The 24,604-nt window shown below is 34.3% G+C and overlaps 1 protein-coding gene and 1 pseudogene across 3 annotated transcripts; one reads left to right on the forward strand and one right to left on the reverse strand.

The window, feature by feature from the left end:
- Nucleotides 1-146: 146 nt before the first annotated feature.
- On the reverse strand, nucleotides 147-22,908 carry LOC114284887 (transcription factor BHLH42). 3 transcript variants are annotated; one of them, XM_028227836.2, is made up of 9 exons: nucleotides 22,716-22,908; nucleotides 22,145-22,292; nucleotides 21,005-21,259; nucleotides 9,712-9,808; nucleotides 6,310-6,324; nucleotides 6,116-6,172; nucleotides 4,615-5,197; nucleotides 2,642-3,501; nucleotides 147-328 (listed from the first exon to the last, which is right to left on the reverse strand). In XM_028227836.2, the coding sequence occupies exons 2-9, from the start codon at nucleotides 22,249-22,251 to the stop codon at nucleotides 248-250; spliced, it is 2,055 nt and encodes a 684-aa protein (XP_028083637.2). In that variant the 5' UTR covers nucleotides 22,252-22,292; nucleotides 22,716-22,908; the 3' UTR covers nucleotides 147-247. The 3 variants fall into 3 exon arrangements, with proteins under 3 accessions (XP_028083637.2, XP_082755701.1, XP_028083636.2); XM_082899575.1 differs by having other exon boundaries at nucleotides 9,712-10,540; nucleotides 22,716-22,808; XM_028227835.2 differs by lacking the exon at nucleotides 22,716-22,908 and having other exon boundaries at nucleotides 22,145-22,699.
- Nucleotides 11,173-13,183, forward strand: LOC145804347 (uncharacterized; annotated as a pseudogene).
- Nucleotides 22,909-24,604: the final 1,696 nt, after the last annotated feature.

Below are 24,604 nucleotides of genomic sequence, written 5' to 3' on the forward strand. Positions count from 1 at the left end.
ATGCGTAGTCTATCTCCTCAACAACATTTTCCAGGTGACTCATTAGTGATATTTTTAAAATTGTGTACATCTTGTTTTATCAAAAACCCGTTTTACCCGAGACTTTTTATTTTTGATTTTTTAGTTTGAAAGGAAAAAAAAAAAAAACAAAAATGTTACATTATTCTGCATTATTAATCGTTGAGTAATTGGTGAATCATCTGTTAAATCAAGTCTACTACTTAACAAAAAAAATAAATATATCGAGTCAGTTCTGGGGTATTATTTGGTGTATTGCCCTTTTTACTTCCACAATACTTGGTTTCTTGCCACTAACATTTTGCTTCACCTGAAGATGAAATTCAACAGAAAAACAATTACCACATTTGGGATATGTAGAAACAGTTAATCAAGAGTAATATAATACAAATCAATACATATTATGAGCTTGTTTGGTTTGTTTTTGGGAGAGTTGTTTTTGAAAAAAATTTTGGGGAGAGAGTTTAGAAATTTTTTTTGGTTGTTTGGTTGTATATTTTGGGAGAGTTATTTTTTTGGGAGTTTGGGATGATTTGATATTTTGGGAGAATTTGAGTAGATGTGTGTGAGAGAAAAAGTGATTTAGAAAGAGAGAGGAGAGAGAAAAAGTGATTGATTGATGTGTAAGAAAGGGAAAGTGATTTTGAAATTTTTTTGAGAAAAACTTAAACCAAATAATTTTTTAGAAATTTTTTTCTAAAACTCATCTCCCAAATGCAAACCAAACATAAGTTTTTTACTTATTAATGGGACATTTATTATACTATATTAAGGTGTATTTTATTTTTACATTATATGATACATTAGAGTATCTCCAATAGTTTTCCATGGAGCTGCTATTGTCATAATTTGGCAGTAGAAATGACAACTGGCAAATTTAGCAAATGTTAAAATTTGTGTCAAATATGACATAAATTTTGACAGTTGTCATAATTATTAACTCGTCAAGCGAAACCCCACTCTCTCCTTTTCACCATTTTTACAGAATCAAAGTCGTCTGGTTGATTGTCCCAAACACACTAATTTTTGTGTTTGGTTCTGCCAAATAACATATGACTATCGAAGTACCATTGTTATAATTTCACAATTTTTTACTATTTATTGTCAAATTGTAACAATGACAATATTATTATAACATTTGTCATTAGAGATAGTCTTAGTTAATAATTTTTTTAAAAAAATTTTAAATTTGCAAGTGTAAAATTTTACTTTCATTAGTGTGGACTGACTTTGCCGAACCATTTTTATCGTGGAGTTCACTGAACAAATTATTCATGCCAGAAATCAAGTTGATCTAACACTGATAGGCACTTGATTAGATTAAATTTGTCTAATAAAAAATAATTTTTTTTTCAAAACTCATATTGCTTGGCTAGAGTTTTCCAAAAATATTTTTCAAAAAATTCTACTTTCTTGTTATCTGTGTTTTTTTGTGTTTATTGAATTTTTTTAATTTTTTAAGCAATTTTTTTTTTAATTTTTAGACACACCTAACATAAATATACCTAAAACGTAAAAAATTTGTGAAAAAAACTTTTAAAAATTCACCAAATACCAAAATACAAAAAAATACGAGAATTTAGTACATTATTTATATTTTTTTGTATTTATTAATTTTTTAAAATATTTTTTCATAATTTTTTACTTTTTAGATACATCTAAATAAAGTGCATCTAAAAAAAGTAAAAAAATTGTTTAAAATTTAAAAAATATTCACTAAAAACAAAAAAAACATAAAAATCAAAAAACTCAAATTTTAAAAAATTTAATTCAAAAAAACTTAAACCAAACACATTAATTATTTTTAATTATTTTTAAACAAATATATGATTCGATCAATTTTTAATGTGAATAATCTGCTAGACAGATTTCACAATATGAACAATTCCAACAGTCAAAATGAATTCACACTCAATGAATAAATATGTTTTATATTTGAAGGGAATCGTTATTTCCATTCAACTTTGTTTCAAATGTATTTTATTTTTTGTTTTCATTATAAATAATTATATTAATATACTTTCACACAAAATATAGTCTTTGAAAAAAATTAAAATTTCAAAAGTATTAATGTAATTATGTATTTGCTATAAACTAATAAGTACACTTATTTGGATAGTATACTTATTTGAGTTATATTACATCTCTACTTTTCTGTATATCTTTTTATAAAAAGTTGAAAAATATATTTATTTAGATCATTCCAAATAGTCTTGTTATTGTGTGAATTGGAGCGTACTATTGGACTCGTGGGCACACCATGCGTCCTATTTCGATAATCTGAAACATACACAAAATATTCGACGAACTCTACTATAATCTGAACCGTTCAATGCATAGAGCTCGTCATAAAAATTTATTCCGATCAAGGGGTTATCGTTATCCGATCAACATGATTTTTTACAGACATAAAACATTCGACGAACTCTACACATTAAACGATTTAAATTATCAAAATAAGACACGTCATAAACCCCACAAATCTCATAATACACCCCAATTCACAATAAACTGGGAAAAAGCCTGTTCTAATTAAAAAATATATATATATATTTGAAACAAACTGGAATGATAATAGCGACTCGGTCAAAATGTTCTTATCTTGAACGGTTGAAGATCGTACCTTAGCCCTCAACTCAGCAACGAAGACACCATTGGCCAACGACGATTGCACCGCCGTGACTTCCAGTCGAAGATCTCGCAGCACCACCATCACCTCCAACAACAACCCTTCCCTATGCAAACACTGCATCTCCACCAACGCATCGCTCTCAATTATCGACACCTGTACCTGCACCGCCACTCCCACCACCGCCTGCGGCGGCGGCGGCGATTCCGAATCCACCGCCTTAGTAGCCTTCCCTCCGCCACCGTTCACTTCAACGATCCTCAACTTCCTCTTTTCCCTTGGCTCCTTCAAATTTAAATCACTGATCTCCGGATCGATCTCGATCTCACGAGCCCTAGCTTCGAGATCCAGAATCTTCTTGCGCAATTGCTTTACGTACTCAATCGTGTCCCCCAAAATCGAAGCCTTATCCATTTTGGTGACGAATGGAACCAACGATCTCAGTATGACGAAGCGCTCATTCAACTTCTCTCTGCGGCGGCGCTCGGCGAGGACGTGGTTGGCGCTGAGGTCGTCTTGCGGCGTCGGCTTTGGGAGCCGAGAAGTGGAGTCGGCAATGTTGATTGATTTTGGAGAGTTTTGGTCGGGGGACTTGGTGTGGAGGAAGGGGACATTGAAGAGGATGTATTTGAGGAGCCACTGGGAGGAGGCCTCCGCCGTGTGGTGGTGGTGCTGGTCGGAGGAGTGGATCGTCCATTTGGAGAATGAAGATTGGGAGGAGTAGAGTAGGTAGCTGGGGTTCATCGATGAAGATGAAGTCTCGGACCAAAGGTTCGGTTGGTGGTGAAGAACAGTAGACACTGTTTGGGAGTAGTGTGTGTCCTCTTGCGCTAATTCTTCCAATGCAGGCCCTCCTGAGCAATTTTAATTTAATAGTATATGTTAGAAGTGTCAAACTTCTCTCCAGCCCACTTTAATTAGAGTGTTGCTGGGTCCGCTGGTCTATTGGAACGTCTGTTTCAATAATTTAAATAGTCAATATATAGATCTCGTTAGGTATTTTATTTTTATAAAAAATTATATTCATCGAATATCTATAATTACTAGATTAAATTAAATTTTTGTTAAATTTATTTTAAAAATTATATTTATCGTTGACAGAAATCGAATCTGATTAAGTATCTATCGATATTTGATTAACGTAATTTTTTATGAAATAAAATATTCGACGAGTTCTATATATTGAACGATTTAAATTATTAAAACACGACTCGTGATGGATCTCTATGAACCTAATAGTACATTCAAGCCTAATATCGAATTAGAGAGAAGCCTCACACATGTCAGAAACTATGATAGTAATAGATTAATGATTTATCACACATAATTTTTTTCCAATCTCCCAAATGAAATTCTTACCCATAAAAGTTCTTATTTCAGAGTTTCATTTAAAGAGATTCAGAGGAAAAAATTGTGTGAACGTAGGAATGCTAGAATGATTTTTTTAGGGTTTATACCAAAAAAAAAAATATATATTTAGGCCTCGTTTGGGAACAGGTTAATTTAGTAATTTTTTGGCTATTTGGCTAAAAAGGTAGGTAAAAAAAACTTGTATGTTTGGGATGACTTTTTGGTTAATTACGAAAAGATGTGCAAAAAGTAGAGAGAAAATAGAATCTTTGACTTTTTGGTATGAGTTGTTGGCTTTTTGACTAATTGGCTAAAAAAGTAAATCCCCAAACGGGGCCTTAGTCAATGGAAAAATATTTACAATTTTTATTTCTTGATTTGAGATTTGTAATAAAATAAATCATAAATTTTTAATTTTATAAATTTAAATTTTAATATTTTAATTTATTTTCAATTTAAATTATTTTGTTCTCCCCTAAATGCATATAGTTTGAAATAACATGCGGAGATGACATAAAGACGAGAGGCGGGGATTATAATTTATACATGAGCTGGAAAATAAAACGGGTGAATAATGCATTGGATTATAGCAACATCCTAATTAACTACTACCATACCTGAAGGTGGTGGTAGTTGAAGACCGTTGTTCAATCGGTCCTGTAAGACTGGCCACCTACGAGTCGACTCAGCTCGCCGTTGATTATCAGCTGGGTTTCCAGCTTGGCTTACGGCTAACACCCGAAACTCCCAATCCAAATTATTCGACCCATCATCCGGTGACCCGACACGGATATCCTCAGACATCTCTACCTGCATTAGCTCACTTGGCTCCACAGCCACTGGCTCAGCCTCGGCTAAACCCGGAGATAGATCATGAGGGTTCTGATGAGCCCCCGAGTCGGCTTCTGAGTCTTCTTCATCCTGATCTTCTTCGTCTTCTTCTTCTTCTTCTTCTTCTTCTTCTTCTTTCTCTTCATCATCATCTTCTTCGTTGTCTATTTGATTGGCAATGGGTAGAGGATCCATGGGTGCATACATAGCTGGTAAAGGTACCGGAGGTGAGTCGAAACGTGGGTGCCCCGATGATGCAGCCGGGTTAGAGGTGGACTGCTCGGAGACGGCTGGCTTTGGAGGTTGAGGAGGGTGGTGGTCACTGAAGAAGCTCTTGACCTGTTGTATGAATCCAATATCCTCTTGAACCTACAATGGTAGCATGCATGCATTATAATTAATTGCCATATGTAATGGTATCGGGAATACCGAATGATTCGCATATGAAATTCGGCACCGCAATTGTGGTAGAAATCTCCATACATATATAATACCTACAATTCCTATTTTCATCCCAACCACTCATAATATGGGGGTTCACACACACATCAAAAGATCCCTATACACACATCAAAGGCTAAGATTAAATTGGGGATCATGAAACTCCCAACAAAGGAAATCCTGAACATTTTTCTCGGGCATTGTGATCATGATTTTTTATTTATTTAAAAAAAAAAATCAGTTTTCCTACGGTTCACTATCTTAATGGTTCATCTTTTAGTACTATTTAAGTGTACGTTTTTTTGAACTAGTACTATTTAAATGTTTCATTATACAAAAATTTAGATTGATTAATGCCCCGTTTGGGGACCATGGTTTTTATTTAAAAAATTATTATAAGTTGTTATATTATTATTTTTTTATTTTTCTGTATATCTTTTTATAAAAAAATCAATTAAAATAATCAATTCTCAAATAAATCTGAAATATAGATGGCCATATAATTGAATCACAGCTGACTCAAAAAAAAATGGAACATTATGTATGATTTCAAGAAGACCTACCATTTTTTTTTTCAAAAAATAGAGTTTGATTCAATTATATAATTATTGATATTTGATTAACTTAATTTTTACATCAATAATTTATTTGATGTAATTTTGAAAAGTAAGTTAAAAGTCACTTCTAAACTTTTAACTCACTTCTCCCTCTCGCAAAAAAAGTTAAATAATAACTTTTAACTATATTTCCGAAACACCTTGATTACCAAATGAGCTCCAGAGGACCAACAACCGATCAATCTTCAGAGTACTAAATAAGAAAGGTTGAGTTATAATTAATAAGTACCGTTTCAGTTGTGCCAAGTTCAACCACACCATCTAGTAGAGGAATACATACCACAGTCTGCAACATAAAATATTTGCAAAAATGGTTTTCAAATTAGTAATAAATAACATAAAAACACACATACTTTCACAGAAGTACTTAGAAAATGGAGTCAAAAATTCAGATTGATACCATTTTTTTTACAGAACTTATACCTGTATATGAGCACTCTGATGCAACAATGTGGAAGTTGAGGAAACAAAAGAGAAAAACAAACTAGTTAGATTACTGGGTTAAAGCTATTATGCATTAAATTAACTATTAATTGAAAGAGGAATTAATCATTAACAACTATTGATTAATGCTATATGCACCAATTAGTACACTAATTAGTGTACCAATTGATGATGTGGCATAATTTAAGATATTTTTGGTATTTATAATTTATATAATGAGTGTGGTTAATAATAATGTGATAACTAGTGTTAGTACACTAATTAATACACTAATTGATGCATGTAAGATAACTCATAACCATTACAGCAACTTGCTTAATTTAATAATGTAAACTACCAAGGTTCATTTGCCAATGAATTAAAAAATGGGTAAATTGTACAAATAGTCCGTGTAGTTTATACGATGTGTCAATTTGCTCCTTATTCTTTCAATTTGCTCGATTTTTCCCCCTTAATTTAACGGATTGTGTCATTTTAGTCCAATAAATAACGATTGTTAAGTTTGGTAGGCGAAAAGTCAAACTATGTGTCAATTTGGTCCCTATAGTTTACACAATATGTCAATTTGGTCCCTATAGTTTACACAATGTGTCAATTTGGTCCCTGTCAAAATTGAGCAAATTAAAACAATATGGACTAAATTGACACATTGTGTAAACTATAAGGACCAAATTGACACATTGTGTAGACTTTCCGCCCATCAAACTTAACAACCGTTATTTATTGGACTAAAATGACACAATCTGTTAAATTAAGGGGGCAAAATCGAGCAAATTGAAACAATAGGGATCAAATTGACATATCGTGTAAACTACATGGACCATTTGCACAATTCACCCTTAAAAAAAAATAAGAAAAAGAAAAGAAAATAATAACAATGTTACCTAAAAATACTTAAGAAGTGTGTAGAATTTAAAATGTATTAATCAGGATACGCCCCCACACATTAAGTTTAAATCTATACTATAAATTAAAATTTGAGTATTTTTTATGAATATTTTTGGATACATAGGGTCTGTTTGGTAACGTTTACGTTTTCAGTTTATATTTACAAAAATTTTATAAACTGGTTTTTATTTATTTATTGTTTATTTTTAGAAAAACATAAACTACAAACGCATTTGGTAATTGACAAAATATTTTAAAAAATTTAAAAATATAAAAAAGAGTGAGAAATGGCAAGTGGTGGCAAGTGGCAGCGGAAGACGGTGGTGGAAAGTAGTGACAGTGGGTGGTGGGTAGCAGGTGGTGGTGGGTGGGGGCGGGAGGATGGTGGTGGTGGGTGGGTGGGTGACAGTGGCAGGTGGTAGCAAGTCGGTGGTGGTGGTGGTGGCAGGTGGGTGGCGGATGGCGGGTGGTGGTGGCGGGTGGCGGTAGTGGGTGGGTGGGTGACGGTGGCGGGTGATGGGTGCTAGCAAGTGGGTGGTGGTGGTGGTGGTGGTGGCGGGTGGTGGGTGGTGGTGGCACGTGGGTAGCGGATGGCGGGTGGTGGCGGGTGGTGATGGTGGGTGGGTTGGTGATGGTGGCGGGTGGTGGATGGTGGCGGCTGGTGGATGGTAGCGAGTGGTGGCAGGTGGGTGGCGGATGGTGGGTGGTGGCGGATGGTGGGTAGTGGCAGGTGGTGGCGGGTAGGTGACATGTGGTGGTGGTGGCGGTTGGGTGGGTGACAGTGGCGAGTGGTGGGTGGTAGCGAGCGGGTGGTTGTGGTGGTGGTAGGTGGGTGGCGGGTGGTGGTGGGGGGTGGTTGGTGGTGGCGGGTAGTGGATGGTGGTGGCAGGTGGGTGCTGAGTGGTGGCGGCGGGCGGTGGATGGTAGTGGCGGGTGGATGGCAGATGGGTGGTGGTGGCGAGTGGGTGGTAGGTGGGTGGTGGTGGCGGGTGGTGGGTGGTGGTGGTGGGGGGTGGGTGGTGGTGGCGGAAGACGGTGGTGGAAAATGGTGACGGGTGGTGGCTAGTGTTGGGTGGTGAAAAAAAAAAAAACTTAAAACTCAAAACGAAAACACATTTTTTGCATTTACATATTATGGCCAAATTTATAAACTGAGACCATTGATTTATAAATCAAAAATTTACCCAACAAGTTTTTATTTGAATTTTTAAAATTTTTGTAAATATAAATAGAAAACTAAAAACATAAGTGTTACCAAACGTCACCATAGCATTTCTGCTTTGCTATCCATAGTAAAATTCTTGCAATCCATAGTAAAATTCTTGCATTACTTTTTTTAATATGCTATCTATTTACTGGCGTATAAATATAAGTAAATTTGGTCACTGATTTGAAAAAGAAAGAAAAAAGAAAAAGAAAAAAAAAAAGAAAAGTTACACTAGATGGTTAAGACATACATAGTCAGAAAAGTATTCAAAACTTGAAATATATGGATGAAATCGGTTTAAGGTATAAATTTAAAAATCTATCATAATTTAAATTGTGAACATGTTTTTAAATATGCACTACAACATATAAGAGTTTTAGAGATAAAATATTTTGATTTTTAAAAATGAAAATTTTGTTACAAAAGACATTTAGGGATCAATTTCTATCATCACGAGGATTGTCGCTAAAAAGTCGTTTCGAAAAGTCAAAAATAAGGCTTTCAGCAACAAAATTTTGAAATGTTAGTAATAAATAGACTTTTAGGGATAAAATAATTTGGTCTAAAACTGATTTATTTTTTGAGACAAAAAATTTGATCTCAAAAGCATAATAATTCATCACTAATGTCTAATTTTCGTTATTAAAAATATAATAACTACATTTTTCGTAACAAAAATATTTGATTTTTTAAAAATAATTTTATTCTTAAATTTTAATTTCTAAAACTTTAATTATTTGTAGTGACGTTTGACTATCCATAGTAAATTACATGCATTACTTCATTCACTTTGCTTTTACTGAAGTACAAAAAATAACTTTTTCAGTAACTTGGCCAAAAATAATAAAAAATAATTGCTTGGTTCCATTTTTTTAAAAACAGTTTTCAGAAAATTCTACTTTCTTATTTTTCATATTATTTTATTTTTACTGAATTTTTTTAATATTTTATGCAAATTTTTTACTTTTTAGACACACCTAACATAAATACACCTAAAAAGTAAAAAAAATTATAAAAAAAATCTTTTAAAAATTCACTAAATACCAAAAATATAAAAAAAAAATACAAGGATTCAGTACATTTTTTGTATTTTTATGTATTTTTTAATTTTTTAAAATATTTTTTTACAATTTTTTTACTTTTTAGATACATCTAAGTAAGGTGCATCTAAAAAAATAAAAAAATATTTAAAATTTTAAAAAATTCACTAAAAACAAAAAAATACAAAATCTAAAAAACTCAATTTTTAAAAAATTTAATCCAAAAAATTCAAACCAAACACATACCTTGGCAAGAATAGCTCTAGTAAAGACTTTGCTGTCAACTTCATTCGCCCCAGTAAGCCATATGTGTTGTCTCTTTGCATATGCTTTTCCCGGTAATCTACACATTAATGCAGTAAAAGTGTTAAAAAGTGCACCAAATTTTATTAAAAATACCTCATACTCTTTAATTATTATTAATTTTTTTTTTGGACGCTCTAAAAATACTTATTAGCCAGACCCTTACAAGTATTCAGGCGCGGCTCCACGGCATCCACAAGATATTCTCAATACCCTCAAATTTGAAATTTTATTAATTTTTTTTTTTTTTTTTTTTTTTTTTTTTTTTTGGGTTTAGTTTAGTTTTGAATACCCAATCCAAGATGGTTGAATACCCCTCTGACCCACTTGGTCCATTTGTCTAAACAAATAATGAAACCTCTAGCCCACTTAGCTACTTAGCCCATTTACCAAAACAAATAACCCTCTAGCCCACTTAGCCCCTTAGCCCATTTGCCTAAACAAATAATAAAATCCAAAAGAATTGCAATGAGATATATATATATATATATATTATATAGACACGAATCTGTTGCTTGGAAGAATAAAGTCAAAAAGTGTAGTTAGTTAGGGCAAAAAGTGTAGTTAGGGCACGAATTCGCTGCTTGGGGGAGGCTCAACGCTGCTGTCGTTTTGTCTCTCTCAATCTCTCCCTCTCTTTTCGCGGTCCCCCCCTTCTCTCTTTCTGTGGGTGGTCCCTCTTTGTCTTTCATTGTTGCCCATGGAATATGGATCATAGATGTTGGTATTGAATGAAGATGAAGTGGTTGCTGTCATGCTTTGCTGTTGCTGACTGATTGTTAAGAAAAAGGCAAAAAGAAATATGGGAATTATATCTCATCAGGTATTATTTTTTTATCTCTATAATATTAAAATTTATTTAAACTTGATACTATAAACAAAACCTTCCATCCATATATAATTAATTTTATAGTTATGCATGTTAATATAATATTTGGGGATTATACTTTGTTGTCATCAGGTATAATATTTTTTTAAGTTTCTTCACTTTATTTGTTTTAAAAATTAAATAGGAGCTGAAATTTTATAATCAATTTATTTATACTCTTGCAGTTATTTTTTTTCTATGGTTTATTTATATAGCTTTGTTTTTTGTGTGGATATTTTTAGGTGCATCCTACTCTTTTGTTTAGTTCTCGAATTATGGACAAATTTCTGAAAAGAAAATCAACTATTGTACAAGATTCATCTCAATCCCAAGAAACTTGTGGTGATAGTCACATTCAAGATTCTTCGAAGCGAATTCGTGTTGACTTAAAAAACCTTCCTTCTGATCCAGGATTACGATCAAAAATTTTGTCATATCATCCTAATGATAGGGATGAAATATGAAGAACATATTTACAAAAAGGACCCTGTCAACCTCTTAGCCACAATTTCCCTCAAAGAAATATTAGTGGAGTTATGCGTCGATTTAATTCTGCTTGGTTTAAAGAATACACGAATTGGTTGGAATATAGTATTGAAAAAGATGCAGCATTTTGTTTATGTTGTTACTTGTTTAGGCCCGATTTAGGAAAGGGATGTGATACTTTTGTGACAGAGGGATTTAAAATTTGGAATATGAAAAACAAGTTACAAATTCATGTTGGAGGTGTTAATAGTGCTCACAACCAAGCTGTGAAGAAGTGTGAAGATCTTTTGAAGCAAAAGCAACATATTCAAATTGTTTTTCTTAAGCAGTCAAATCAAGAAAAAATTGAATATCGGACTCACTTAAATGCAACTGTTGATTGCATACGATTCCTTTTGCGTCGAGGGTTGGCTTTTCGTGGTCATGATGAATCTGATGATTCAAGTGATAAAGGAAATTTCCTTGAACTTTTACAATTTTTGGCGGATCATAATGAATCTATCAATAAAGTTGTATTGGGGAATACTCCGAAAAATAATAAGCTAACTCACCATGATATTCAAAAAGACATTGTGAATGCTGCTGCATGTGAGACTATCAATGTTATCATAAAGGATTTGGACAATGAGTTTTTTTCAATTTTAGTTGATGAGTCTCGTGACATATCAGTTAAAGAACAAATGGCAGTTGTTCTACGTTATGTGGACAAAAAGGGCATTGTTATAGAGCGGTTTCTTGGTACTGTACATGTATCAAATACAATTGCTTTATCACTTAAAGCAGCAATTGAATCCTTATTTTGTCGACATGGATTGAGTATATCAAAACTACGAGGGCAAGGCTATGATGGAGCCAGCAATATGCAAGGTGAATTCAATGGTCTTAAAGCTTTAATTTTGAGGGAGAATAAATCTGCATTTTATGTTCATTGCTTTGCCCATCAACTTCAATTGACTCTTGTAGCTGTTGCTAAAAAGCACATTGACGTTTTTTTGCTCTGTTGCTAACATAGTGAATGTTGTTGGTGGCTCTTGCAAGAGACGAGATGCTCTTAGAGATGCGCAATTTGCTAAAATAACAGAAGCACTAGACAATGGTGAACTTAGAAGTGGGCGAGGTTTGAATCAAGAGACTAGTCTTAAACGTGCTGGTGATACACGTTGGGGATCACATTTTGGGACAATTATCAACTTGATTTTGATGTTCTCTTCTTCGATTGATGTACTTGAGATTATTGAAGAGGATGGCTTACAACCCGAGCAAAGAGTTAAAGCTCGTTCTATCATGAAGTTAATGCTATCTTTTGAATTTGCCTTCACTTTACACTTGACGAAAAATATTTTAGGGATTACAAATGAGTTGTCGTTAGCATTGCAAAATAAAAATCAAGATATTGTCAATGCTATGACACTTGTTAAAGTATCTAAGCAACGATTGCAGATGATGAGAGATGATGAATGAGAATCTTTATTGACTAAAGTGTCTTCATTTTGTAACAAACATGAGATTTCTATTCCAAATATGGATGAAATATTTGTAGTTAGTGGGCGGCCACGACGCAAAGCTCTACAAATTGCAAATTTACATCATTATCAAGTTAAGCTATTCTACACAATCTTAGATATGCAACTTCAAGAGCTTAACAATCGCTTTTCAGAAGCAAATACTGAGTTACTTCTTTGTATGGCTTGCTTGAATCCTAGTAAATCATTCTTTGCTTTTGATAAGCATAAGTTGATTCGTCTTGCAGAGTTCTATCCATATGATTTTTCTGCAACAGATTTAATGGTCCTTGACATCCAACTTCAAAACTACATTGTTGATATGCGCTTAAGTGAAGACTTTTTAGAACTTAAAGGAGTTGGTGATCTTGCTATAAAGTTGGTGGAGATAGATAAATATGTGATATATCCATTAGTCTATTTGCTTGTGAAATTAGCATTGACTCTACCTGTCGCGACGGCAACAGTGGAAAGAAGTTTTTCAGCAATGAAGTATATAAAGAGTAATTTGCGTAACCGAATGGGAGATCAGTGGATGAATGATTGTTTGGTTCCATAAATTGAAAGAGATGTATTTCATAGCATTGATAATGAGGAGATTATGCAACGTTTCAAAATATGAAATCTCATCGAGGGCAATTGTAATATTTTATCTAATTGCAAGTTGTTTTTTGTCAAAACTTTAATATTAATATATTAGAGTTCTCTTTTATATTTGTTTTTTTAATACAGCTGTTAGATTTTAAGTTACTTAATGAATACCCTGATTAAAATTTCTGGAGCCGCCACTGCAAGTATTTGACTAGTAGATATGCCTACATATATATGGGTGTGTGTATACATTCATATAGAAAGACAAATATACATATCTAATTATGCATGTCTTAGAGAGAAGAAGACAACACTACAATAAAAAATCATCTTTGGCGACTAAATTTTTAGTCGCTAAAAGTCCATTTTTAGTTGCCAAAAGTCGACTTTTTAGTTTCTCCGGCTAAAATTTTTAGTCGCCGCTTTTGTCGCGAATACATGGTCGCCGGAGGTATTGGCGACTAAAACTTTTTTAGTCGGCAAAAAACAAGTCTTTAGCGACCAAAGTTTTAGTCGCCAATAGTGATTTACACTTTTGAAAATCATATATTTAGCGACTAATCCTTTAGTCGCCAATACTCACTGAATCGCCGACTAAACCGTTTAGTCGCCACAATAAAGACTTTTGGCGACTAACAATTTTAGTCGCCAAAGGTGCTTCCGTGAAAAAAAAAAAAACCAACTTTTTTGCTTTTTCTGAGATTCGAACCACCAAACTGTCCCACATTCTAAACCTTTAACAACACACTCCCTTAACTATGCCACTACAACACCACATGAATATATATGCAATATATATTATTTATATAGTATATTGACCCGTATTAATATAAAACTATATATATAGATATAATTATTTTTATTCAATATAATTTATGTAAAAAATAAATTATTTACTAAAAAAAAATTGAGGCCACTTTTGGCGACTAAATCCATTATTTAGTCGCCAATTCTGTAATTTTGGGCTACTAATTATTTTTTAGTCGCTAAAAAAATAAGTTCCGCCTAACAATAAATAGTTTTGGCAACTAAACCTGTTTTTAGTCGCTAAAAACGTTCCCTTTTGGCTACTAAACTGAATTTTAGTCGCCAATTGCCTGTTTTTAGCTACTAAATTTTTTTTAGTAGCCAAAAAGCTTCACTTTCAGCGACCAAACTGTTTTTAGTCGCCAAAACACGTATAATCGGCGACCAAACTGTTTTTTGTTGCCAAAACCTATACTTTTGGCTACTAAATTATTTTAGTCGCCAAAAACCGTCACTTTTGGCTACTAAAAAACCTTTAGTCGGTAAAACCCATATAATCGGCGACTAAATTGATTTTAAGTCGCTAATAACTATACATTTGGCTACTAAATTGTTTTAGTCGCTAAAAGTTTTCACTTTTGGCTACTAATTCCATTTTAGTTGCCGAAAATGGCACTTTAAGCAACGAAAATAATTTTTTTAGTCGCCATTTCTGCATTTTCTTATAGTGCAAGTATTAAGGTTATTATAAATAGTGATTGTACGAGTAAGAAATAATCTTCTCGTATAATCCTGTTGATCAAATCTGCGATCCTCCAAACGTCGTCGCTTTATTCCCTGAAAACACAAACGTGAGCTAGCCGGTGGGTGTGTGCCAGATACCTCTCCGATGCCTAAGTCAGCAAAATAGACAAATAGACAAAAGCTCTGTATACTCGAGAATCAATGTTGTGTTACCTCTCCATACGTGACGTTATGAGCTTTTATAATTAAGTTCCGTGTGGCACAATCCTAGTAGGACTCTTATTCCTCCATGCAGAGTAGACTCTAAGGAGTATAACAGGATTTCGAGTTGTGATTCAGCAAAGGAAATTTAGGACAAACTTGAGGTAACGTATGAAGGCACCAACCAAGTGAAGGAATCTCGTATTGATATACTTGTTCATAGTTATGAACCCATTGTGGTACTAACCACTTCCTGCGTACCCAAAGTATTCGAACCCGGTACGCTCCGATACCAAGTTGTAACGTCCTTAAAATAAACCCATAATTCATACATTCATGGGTTCTAGGAGCTCAAGGTGCCCTTTTCCTAGTAGCATTTTCACAGTTTGAGAGAGAACCATATAAAGAGTATGGAAATTTCAGGCTTGGGACCAATCACACTCTTAAAAGATAATACTTATCATTCAACACCCCCCTCACTACTTAAACCAAGTGAGATGGTTCTATCACGGTTGGATGTCAATACGACCGAGATAACATGGCCATGCTAAAGCCGCAGACTAGACCGAGCTCCCACTAGCTCGGTTCTTCTTTTCACTGTGTGTACCTCGGTTTGACATTCCAACTGGGTTTTCTGAGACCGTACTAATCTCATCGAGCTTAGACCGAGCTAACCAATAGCAAAGTTCTGAGGAAAGCTCAACATATTTCGGCTCAATATGGTATGACCGAGCTAACTGTTACCATTCTGAGTGTGGTGACCGAGCTAACTGCAGATCTTTCTAGGACTGGGCTAACTTCTAGGTCCTTTTCCATAGCTCTTCTTACTATGGTCCACAGAATGGCCCATTACCCAGCTCGGCCCAATTTACATATAAATTACCCTCTCAGTGATAGTTTGTGTACTAGTGTAGCAATATTAATTAGTTAATATTAAATTTATGAATTACATACGGTTTTCGTATAAAAAATAACTTTATTATTTTGTAAAGTGGGATAATAAAATACTTTCACATCCAATCTCATTGGATTGGATTACCAATCCCGAACCCCATGAAAATGTCAATCCTACTCTTGGAAAGTTTTATAATTTCGTAACATTTTCTTAAACCAAACATGATTTTTATAAGACCACGCATTTACAATCCAACCCATAAACAAGGCCTATGTATGTAACAATTAGGCTTGCAGTAATACTACAATCCTAGAATTTTTACCTCAAATTTTATTTAAAAATATCAATCTATAGCTCAGGTTTATTTCATACTTAGACCCACATAACACCAACTTAATCTCTACCACACAATCATAACATCCAAAAAAATTCTTGGTTGAATTTTCTAAGACTGTAAGATTAATCTTTAAGAAAATGTTATGAATTTCAAATAATCTATAAAATGTTCTACTAAACCGTTCACATGTGTGTGGGTCCCACACAAACCCATATATATGTGGGTCACATACTCATATAAGAGATTTGATAAAAAATTTAATAAATTATTTAAAATTCCTAATATTACTCTAATCTTTAGGCTTGCTTATGAATCATTGTTTTAGGTTTGGTCAAGAGTCTAGACTTCTTTAGCCAACTACTCTTACTAACTACTAATCAATCTTACCGAAAAGGATAGTGGTAAATGTTTTATTTATTTTTAAAGAGTGCATTAAACAAAAAATTGATTTATCAAATTTGAGGAATCTAAATTACTTTTAGGGCAAATTATACTCGTGGCCTTTATATTTTGTTCCTTATATCATTTTAGTCCATACACTTTCAATTGGTTTAATTTTGATCTTTAATTATAGATTTTATGTCAATTTGAGCTAATTGATAATCTCGTTAGTATTTTTGACGAAAACTAATCATTGAATTGGTTGAGACTAACGCATTGAGCTGAGTAAGTTTATAATATTGCTCTTAAAATTATGACACATGCCACTTATATACATATATTTCACGCAAAAATGTTAAAAGTTGTAATTAATTGGACCGAATTGAAACAAAATCATAAATTTAGAGTGAAAATAAAAACAATTGAAATTATGAAAACTAAAATGACACAAAAACAAAAGCACAGGGTACTACTATCGTAATTTATTCTTACTTTTATTGCATAACTAGCAATATAATGTATGCAAAGACATTCTTTGTCTTTATATTACCCAACTTGACTTTGAGAAGTGGTGGATGAGTGGAAGAAGTCTAAGAAAAAGAGAGTGATAATTAAACTTGACTTTGAGAAGGCCTATGATTAAGTGAATTGAGGATTTCTACACTCAATGCTTCTAAATTTTGGTTTTGGTTCAAGATGGATAGAATGGATCATGGAGTGTGTTGCAACAACTCGTATTTCAATCCTTGTTAATGGTTCTCCTACTAATGAGTTTTTTTCCACAAAGGGGTCTTAGACAGGTAAATCCATTGTCCCCATTCTTATTTAACTTGGTGGCTGAGGGTTTGAATTTGTTATTAACAAGGGCATATCAGTTGAGTATTATTAAAGGGGTGAAAATAGGTGTTGGAGGTGTGGTGTTGTCTCATTTACAATTTGCTGATGATCCCTTACTTTTGTGTGAAGTTGAAAATGAGGAGGTCAGAAACCTGAAGAGGATCTTAAGGTGTTTTGAAGTTATGTCTAGGTTGAGGACTAATTACCATAAAAGTCAAGTTTGTGGAGTGGTGTTCTTGATGGTCCTTTGGCCAGATTTGCATATATACTGAACTGCAAGATCAATAAGTTGCCCTTGTAGTATCTAGGGCTGCCCTTAGGGGCTAATCCTAGTTGTAAAGCTACTTGGAAACCAGTGTTGGATACAGTGAGAAGTAGACTAGATAGCTGGAAGAGAAAGCTTTTATCCTATGCTGGTGGACTTACTCTAATTAAATCTGTCATTGCATCTTTACCTGTTTATTATCTATCTTTGTTTAAAATGCCTGATGGGGTAGCTAGAGTGTTAGAGAGGTTACAGGGAGTCTGGGACTGACTAAGAAGAAAGGTACACACTACAAGGAAAAGCAGTTTTGGCGACTAAAAACCAAATTTTCGTCGCTGCAAGTAGCACAATTGGCGACTAAAATGGAATTAGTAGCCAAAAGTGAAGACTTTTGGCGACTAAAAGAGTTTAGTATCTAAATGTATAGTTATTGGCGACTAAAAACAGATTTAGTCGCCAAATGTATGGGTTTTAGCGACGAAAGGTTTTTTAGTAACCAAAAGTGACGGTTTTTGGCGACTAAAATAATTTAGTAGTCAAAAGTATAGGTTTTGGTGACTAAAAAATAGTTTGGTCGCCGATTCTACGTGTTTTGGCGACTAAAAACAGTTTGGTCGCTGAAAGTGAAACTTTTTTGGCTACTAAAAAAAATTTAATAGCTAAAAATAGGCAATTGGCGACTAAAGTTCAGTTTAGTAGCCAAAATGGGACTTTTTGGCGACTAAAAACAAGTTTAGTTGCCAAAAATGCTACTTTCAGCCGGAACTTATTTTTTTAGCGATTAAAAAATATTTTAGTAGCCCAAAATTACATTAGTGGCTTCAATTTTTTTTTAGTAAATAATTTATTTTTTACATAAATTATATTGCATAAAAATAATTATATTTATATATATAGTTTTATATTAATACGGTTCAATATAGTATATAAATAATATATATTGCGTATATATTCATGTGATGTTGTAGTGGTATAGTGGAAGGAGTGTGTTGCTAAAGATTTAGAAGGTAGAAGGTTGGTGGTTCGAATCTCAAAAAAAGCAAAAAAGTTAGCTTTTTTTTTTTTTTTTTTTTTTTTTTTTCACCGAACAACCTTTGGCGACTAAACTATTGGTTGCCAAAAGTATTTGTTTTGGCGACTAAACAGTTTGGTCGGCGTTCCATCAACTATTGGCGACTAAAGATTAGTCGCCAAATGTATAATTTTAAACAGTGGAATTGAGTATTGGCGACCAAAACTTTGGTCGCTAAAGACCTGTCTTTTTGCCGACTAAAACCTTTTTAGTCGCCAAAACCTTCTGCGATCGTTTATTCGCGATAAAATCGGCGACTAAAAAATTTAGTCGGGGAAGGTAAAAAGGCGACTTTTGGAGACTAAAAATGGACCTTTGGCGGCTAAAAAGTTAGTCGCCGAAGGTGATTTTTCTTGTAGTGACATATGGTCAAATGGAAGGAACTGACTAAAAGCTTGGAACAAAGAAGTCTGGGACTGAGAAGAGTGAATATGGTAAATTCTTGCTTACTAATCAAAAGGTGGTAGAAATTTGGGTATGAAAAAGAAGCATTGTGGAGGAGAGTTATTTGTAGTAAGTATAAAGTGAACTTCAGAGATTGGATTCCTTCTACTAGTACCACCAGTACCATGTCTAGTGTTTGGAAGGAATAATTACCATTGCAAAGTCAAATAACACCTTTTTGGAGTATTATTTGAATAACTTTCAGTTAAAGATTGGAGATGGGAATAATGTTAGATTCTTGGTGGACAGATGGTGGAATAGTACATGTCTTAGAGAGGAATTTCCTAGTTTGTACGGCTCAATGGTGGATAAGGATGGATCATTTAGATCAATGTATGAGAAAAAGGTTTTTGAAGGAAATTGGGTGTGTCGGTTCAGAAGAAGGTTGTATGATTGGGAGGTTAGTGAGGTTATAAGGCTTAGAAAATTCCTTCTAGTAGCACCAAATATTATAGTAGATCAAACTGAGAGTTCAGTGTGGAAAGTGACATCTTCAAAGGTGTTCTCAGTATGCTCTATTTATAAAGTTTTATTAGTTTCAGTTGGCCCTCTGTTAAGATCTAGTAAATTGGTGTGGATTACTTACATGCCTCCAAAAGTCCAATTCATTACTTGGCTAGCTTGGAGAAATAGAATTAAGAGTTCAGTCTTCTTACAAAGAATTGGTGTCCTTCAAAGTAATGTATCAACATTGTGTGTTTTTTGTAAGGCTGAGATCGAAACAGTGAATCATGTGTTGGTCTCTTACCCATTTGCTTGGAGGGTGTGGTTTGTAGTGCTAAATTGGTGGGATATTGTAGGGGCTTTACCTAAATCTGTTGAAAACATTCTATTATGGTGGGAAGGACAATATTTTAGGAGTCAAGAGAGGAAGATTTAGAGAGGAGTACCTCTGATTGTGTTGTAGTCTCTTTGGAAACACATGAATGATTGTGTGTTTAATGCATCTATTCCAAATTTGGCGGAGCTGTGTGAAGTGATAAATGTGAGAATTGCATTATGGATGAAACCAAGTTATTCTAAGCAACATTTTTCAGTGCAGGACTTTCTAGTAAATCTAAGGCAAGTGAGAAGTTGTCTTAGAGGGAGGGGTGTGTAACTCTCTTAGTCTTGTTCAGTCTTGTTGTTGTGCTTTCTTTCTTTTCTCTTTTGGTTAGACTTTCTCCAACTTTGTGTGGTGCTAGCCAATGATTGGGCTATCTAGCTGGTACCAACCTAGTTGGGATTGACTAGTATAACTGTGATGCTTTTTGCACCCTCGGTCTTTATTGATGTTTATCTTTGCATTTGTATTGTTTGATTTTCATCAATAAGAGTTTTTTTGGCTGTTAAAAAAAAAAAAAAAACTTCGTGACATGTCATTACTAATTAATACGGTTAGAAAATGTTTAATATTGATAAATATCAACTCTAAATTAATTTTTATGGTGTAAACTGTCACATATTAGTTGATGATTTATTTAAGAATCAACTAATTAAAACAACCTTTTATACGTCAGTATAATCCGGTTATCTAGTAACAGGGATTGTTGCTTCAATTATTGTGAGGGAACAGATTTTTAGTGACGACTCACAAAAGAATCTAGCGCCTAAAACTGTTATTTATTGTAGAAAATATTTCTAGTTCTACTTGCAAATAGAATTTAAGTCCATAGAGCATGTTAAATTCAAAATCAATTTGTAATGAGTGGTGAGACCCATCTATTATATTAACTAAATTTAAGTGACTTAGATTAGATTGACAATAAGTCTGGCAAATGATAGCAATAAAAAATAAACAACAAAATGTAAAAGCATGCATATTAAAATTCAACAGCAAAAGAAAGCTAAATTAGCAAGAAAGAAGGGAAGAGAAATTTAACTTACCCAACACCAGGAGGAAAAGAGAAAGAGACACACATGAGATAGAACCACTCCAACTCTGTCAAGTCCTCCGGTGACAAAGAAGCACAAGGCCGCCGTGTTTGCTGGTTTGACTCTCCCGCAGACAGCGACTCGTACAGCTCCATCAGCTGCTGGCTTCGTTGTAGTGAAGCCTCCTCCGAGCTCACCTCCATTGGCTGCACTGTCTTTCTTGTTTTGATTGCTCCATTGTAGTACCCTTCTCCCCACACTAACATCCTATACCATTTGTGTTTTAACTTTAAAATCATAGACATTCATAAATATGTACAAAAATCAAAACAAGTAATATCATATAAATAAAAAATGGATTTTTTTTTTCTTTTTTTTTTAAAATGAACGAAATGCAAAGGAGACATGTGGCCGATACAAGTAAGAATGGTACAAAATGAAACTATTTGTACTTCATTAATCTACAATTATTTTCACCCATTCTCATTTATCTGAGATTCTCACGACAAATAGGAGAAAAATGCTAAATATACTGAATTTTTATACAAAAATTTATATATAAAATGATGTGTTATTGATATTCTTTTGAAATGATTTTTATTTATTTATTTTTGTCATACAGAAAAATTACAATAATGTGTGTTGATTGTCATTGGTATAAAAATAAAAATTTATAAATTTTAATTTGTATATATAATATTACCTATAGAAAATAAATAATTAAAAAATAATATAAAAGTCTACTTTCTAAATTCAATGATATGTAAAAGAGATAGTTGATTGATGGTTAGAGAAGAAATAAAAGAGAGTATTATACTAAATATTTTAATAGACTGCCATGTTACTCGATTTGAAAAGAATATAACTTTCATATTAAAGTAGCATTACTCAAACAATTGAGTAGTGCTATTTTAGTCAAAAAAAAAAAAAAAAAAAAAATTAGACCAACTTTCTAAATATAATGATATGATAATCTATTAAAATATCTAAAACGTTTTCTTTAATTATCGATTAATTATTTTACTTATATATTATTAGGTCTGAAAAATAGATTTAAAAGTGACTTGTATATCATTTTTTCAAACAATTATGGTGTAAGGAAGTTGATATTGATGATGGCAAAGAAAGAAATGAAAAATTGACTAAATATACCCTTGTTGATCAGGGCATAATTGCCAGAAGAGACTGTAGGTCCATTGAACAGTTTGCACCGCCGTCTGTAACATACTTTGTAGGCGGCTACTCGGCGGCGCCTCCATTTCTTCCGCTGAGCTGTCACCCTCACCACCAGATCTTCAATCTACACAACAATTCTTATTTTTTTATTTTATATATATAAAACCCAGCAAGAGAATTTCAAAGAGGAAAAAAGAAAAAAGGGGATATATTAGGCTTAGATGGGAATTATATATGAGAAGAATTGAACTATCTCAAAGAAACCATGTGAGCTTAAAATCAAAACCCTTTAATCAATTCACTATATTGAGAGAGAGAGAGTAAACTGTAAAAGTAGATAAGTTTGAGGGGAGGAAGGAGAGAAGAGAAGGTCAGATGAAGGGGTGAAGACTGGCAGTTACAGGTGAGAAGTCAAAAGAAAAAAAGGGAGTAGATGATGACTTTGAGGAGAGGGAAGGGAATGGGGAGGGGATGTGATATGAGAGGTTTCCGAGAGATTCTGCAAAGAGAGAGAGAGTGAATGAATGATGGAAAGAAGGGTCGTTACCTGCTTCGGTATCAGATCAGGTGGGTGAGATTCTAGAGAGAGAGAGAGAGAGAGAGATAGAGATAGTGTTTTGGAGAGAGAAAGAGTAGTTAGGGTTTGAGAAGTGTACGATGGTGGTGGTGAGTAGTAGAGAGAGAGAGAGAGAGAGTGGTGGGGGGTTTTGACTGGTTGGTCTACCAGACAGTTCTGGTTTTGCTGTCAGTCGGTGGGCCTGTGGATTTTGTTAGTTGGGTTGTGCTGCGGAGCAAGGATCCTCTAGAATGATTTTTTCTTAAAGTTTCATAGAATGTTACATTGTGTGGTTGAGATTTACTGGCAAGTCACATCAGAAAAATTGATGTGACTTGCCAGTAAATCTCAACCACACAATGTAGCACTCTAGGAAACTTTAGGGAAATTTCACTCTAGAGGATCCTTGGTGTGTGCTGCGTCCACCATCACGTGTGTTTCTGCTTCGTTAGGCATCACCTTTGTCAAGTTTGACATGATTAAAAAAAAAAGATAAAAAATTAAAAAATTATTATTTTATTTAAGTTATATTATTTCTCTAACACATCACTTCAAATCCAATCTAAACCCAACTCATATTTCATAAAAAGTTAAAAAGTACACTTATTTAGTCTTCTCAAACTAGACCTGAATTTATCACTAAATTAAAATTTAATGCAAAAATTTTCCATTTTTATATTTTAATAATTTTATTAAATCTGTATTAAATTGAGAATTTAAAAAATATTTCATCAAATTAAGAATTTGGGTCACCTTTTATTATTTTACTGTGAATGATCGTTGAGCTAAGACCCATCGGACGACGTGCCAAACATCCCTGACCATCCTCTTCTTTGAACAATTTCTATAAAAATAGATAACACAGAGTGTTGAAAAATTAGTTTGTGCAACCATGACTTTTGGCCAGGCCCGGTTCTGAGATTTCCGAGGCCCAAAGCTGATAATCAACTAATAAATTTCTGGGGCCCTTCACATTTTTTTTTCATTAAATGAAAAAAAAAATTTAAGGTAAAAGACAAAATATTTGTATTAAAATCACAAAAAATATTTAGGTGCCGTTTGGTAACGCTTATGTTTTTAGTTTTCTGTTTATATTTACAAAAATTTAAAAAATTCAAATAAAAACTTGTTTGGTAAATTTTTGATTTATAAATCAGTGGTCTCAATTTATAAATTTGGCTAAAAAATGTAAACTCAAAAATGTGTTTCCGTTTTGAGTTTTGAGTTTTTTTTTTTTTACAACCTAACACTAGCCACCACCCCCCACTATTTTCCACCACCACCCACCACCACCCACTACCCACCACCACCTACCACAACCACTCACCACCCACCACCCACCACCCGCCACCACCACCACCCACCCACCTGCCATCCATCCGCCACCACCCACCACCCGCCACTGCCATCCACCGCTCGCCACCACCACCCGCCACCTAGCTGCCACCACCACTCACCAGCCACCTGCCACCACCATCCACCACCAGCCACCTGCCACCCACCTGCCACCACCACTCACCACCACCACCACTCACCACCACCACCACCACCACCACCACCACCACCACCCTCACCCACCACCCACCCGCTACCCACCTGCCACCACCACCACCACCACCACCACCACCCACTCGCTACCATTCACCACCCGCCACCGCCACCGTCACCTACCCATCCACCACCATCACCGCCACCCGCCACTTACCCGCCACTACCTACCACCACTCGCCATTTACCACCCACCTGTCACCACCACTCGCCACCACCACCACCACCACCCACTCGCTACCACCCACCACTGTCACCCACCCATCCACCACTACCACCCGCACCTACCCGTCACCACCACCCACCCGCCACCATCCGCCACCACTCGCCAT

The sequence above is a fragment of the Camellia sinensis genome, chromosome 12, assembly GCF_055761805.1.
Source record: "Camellia sinensis isolate YWXY chromosome 12, ASM5576180v1, whole genome shotgun sequence".
In the NCBI taxonomy this organism is placed as follows: Eukaryota; Viridiplantae; Streptophyta; class Magnoliopsida; order Ericales; family Theaceae; genus Camellia; species Camellia sinensis.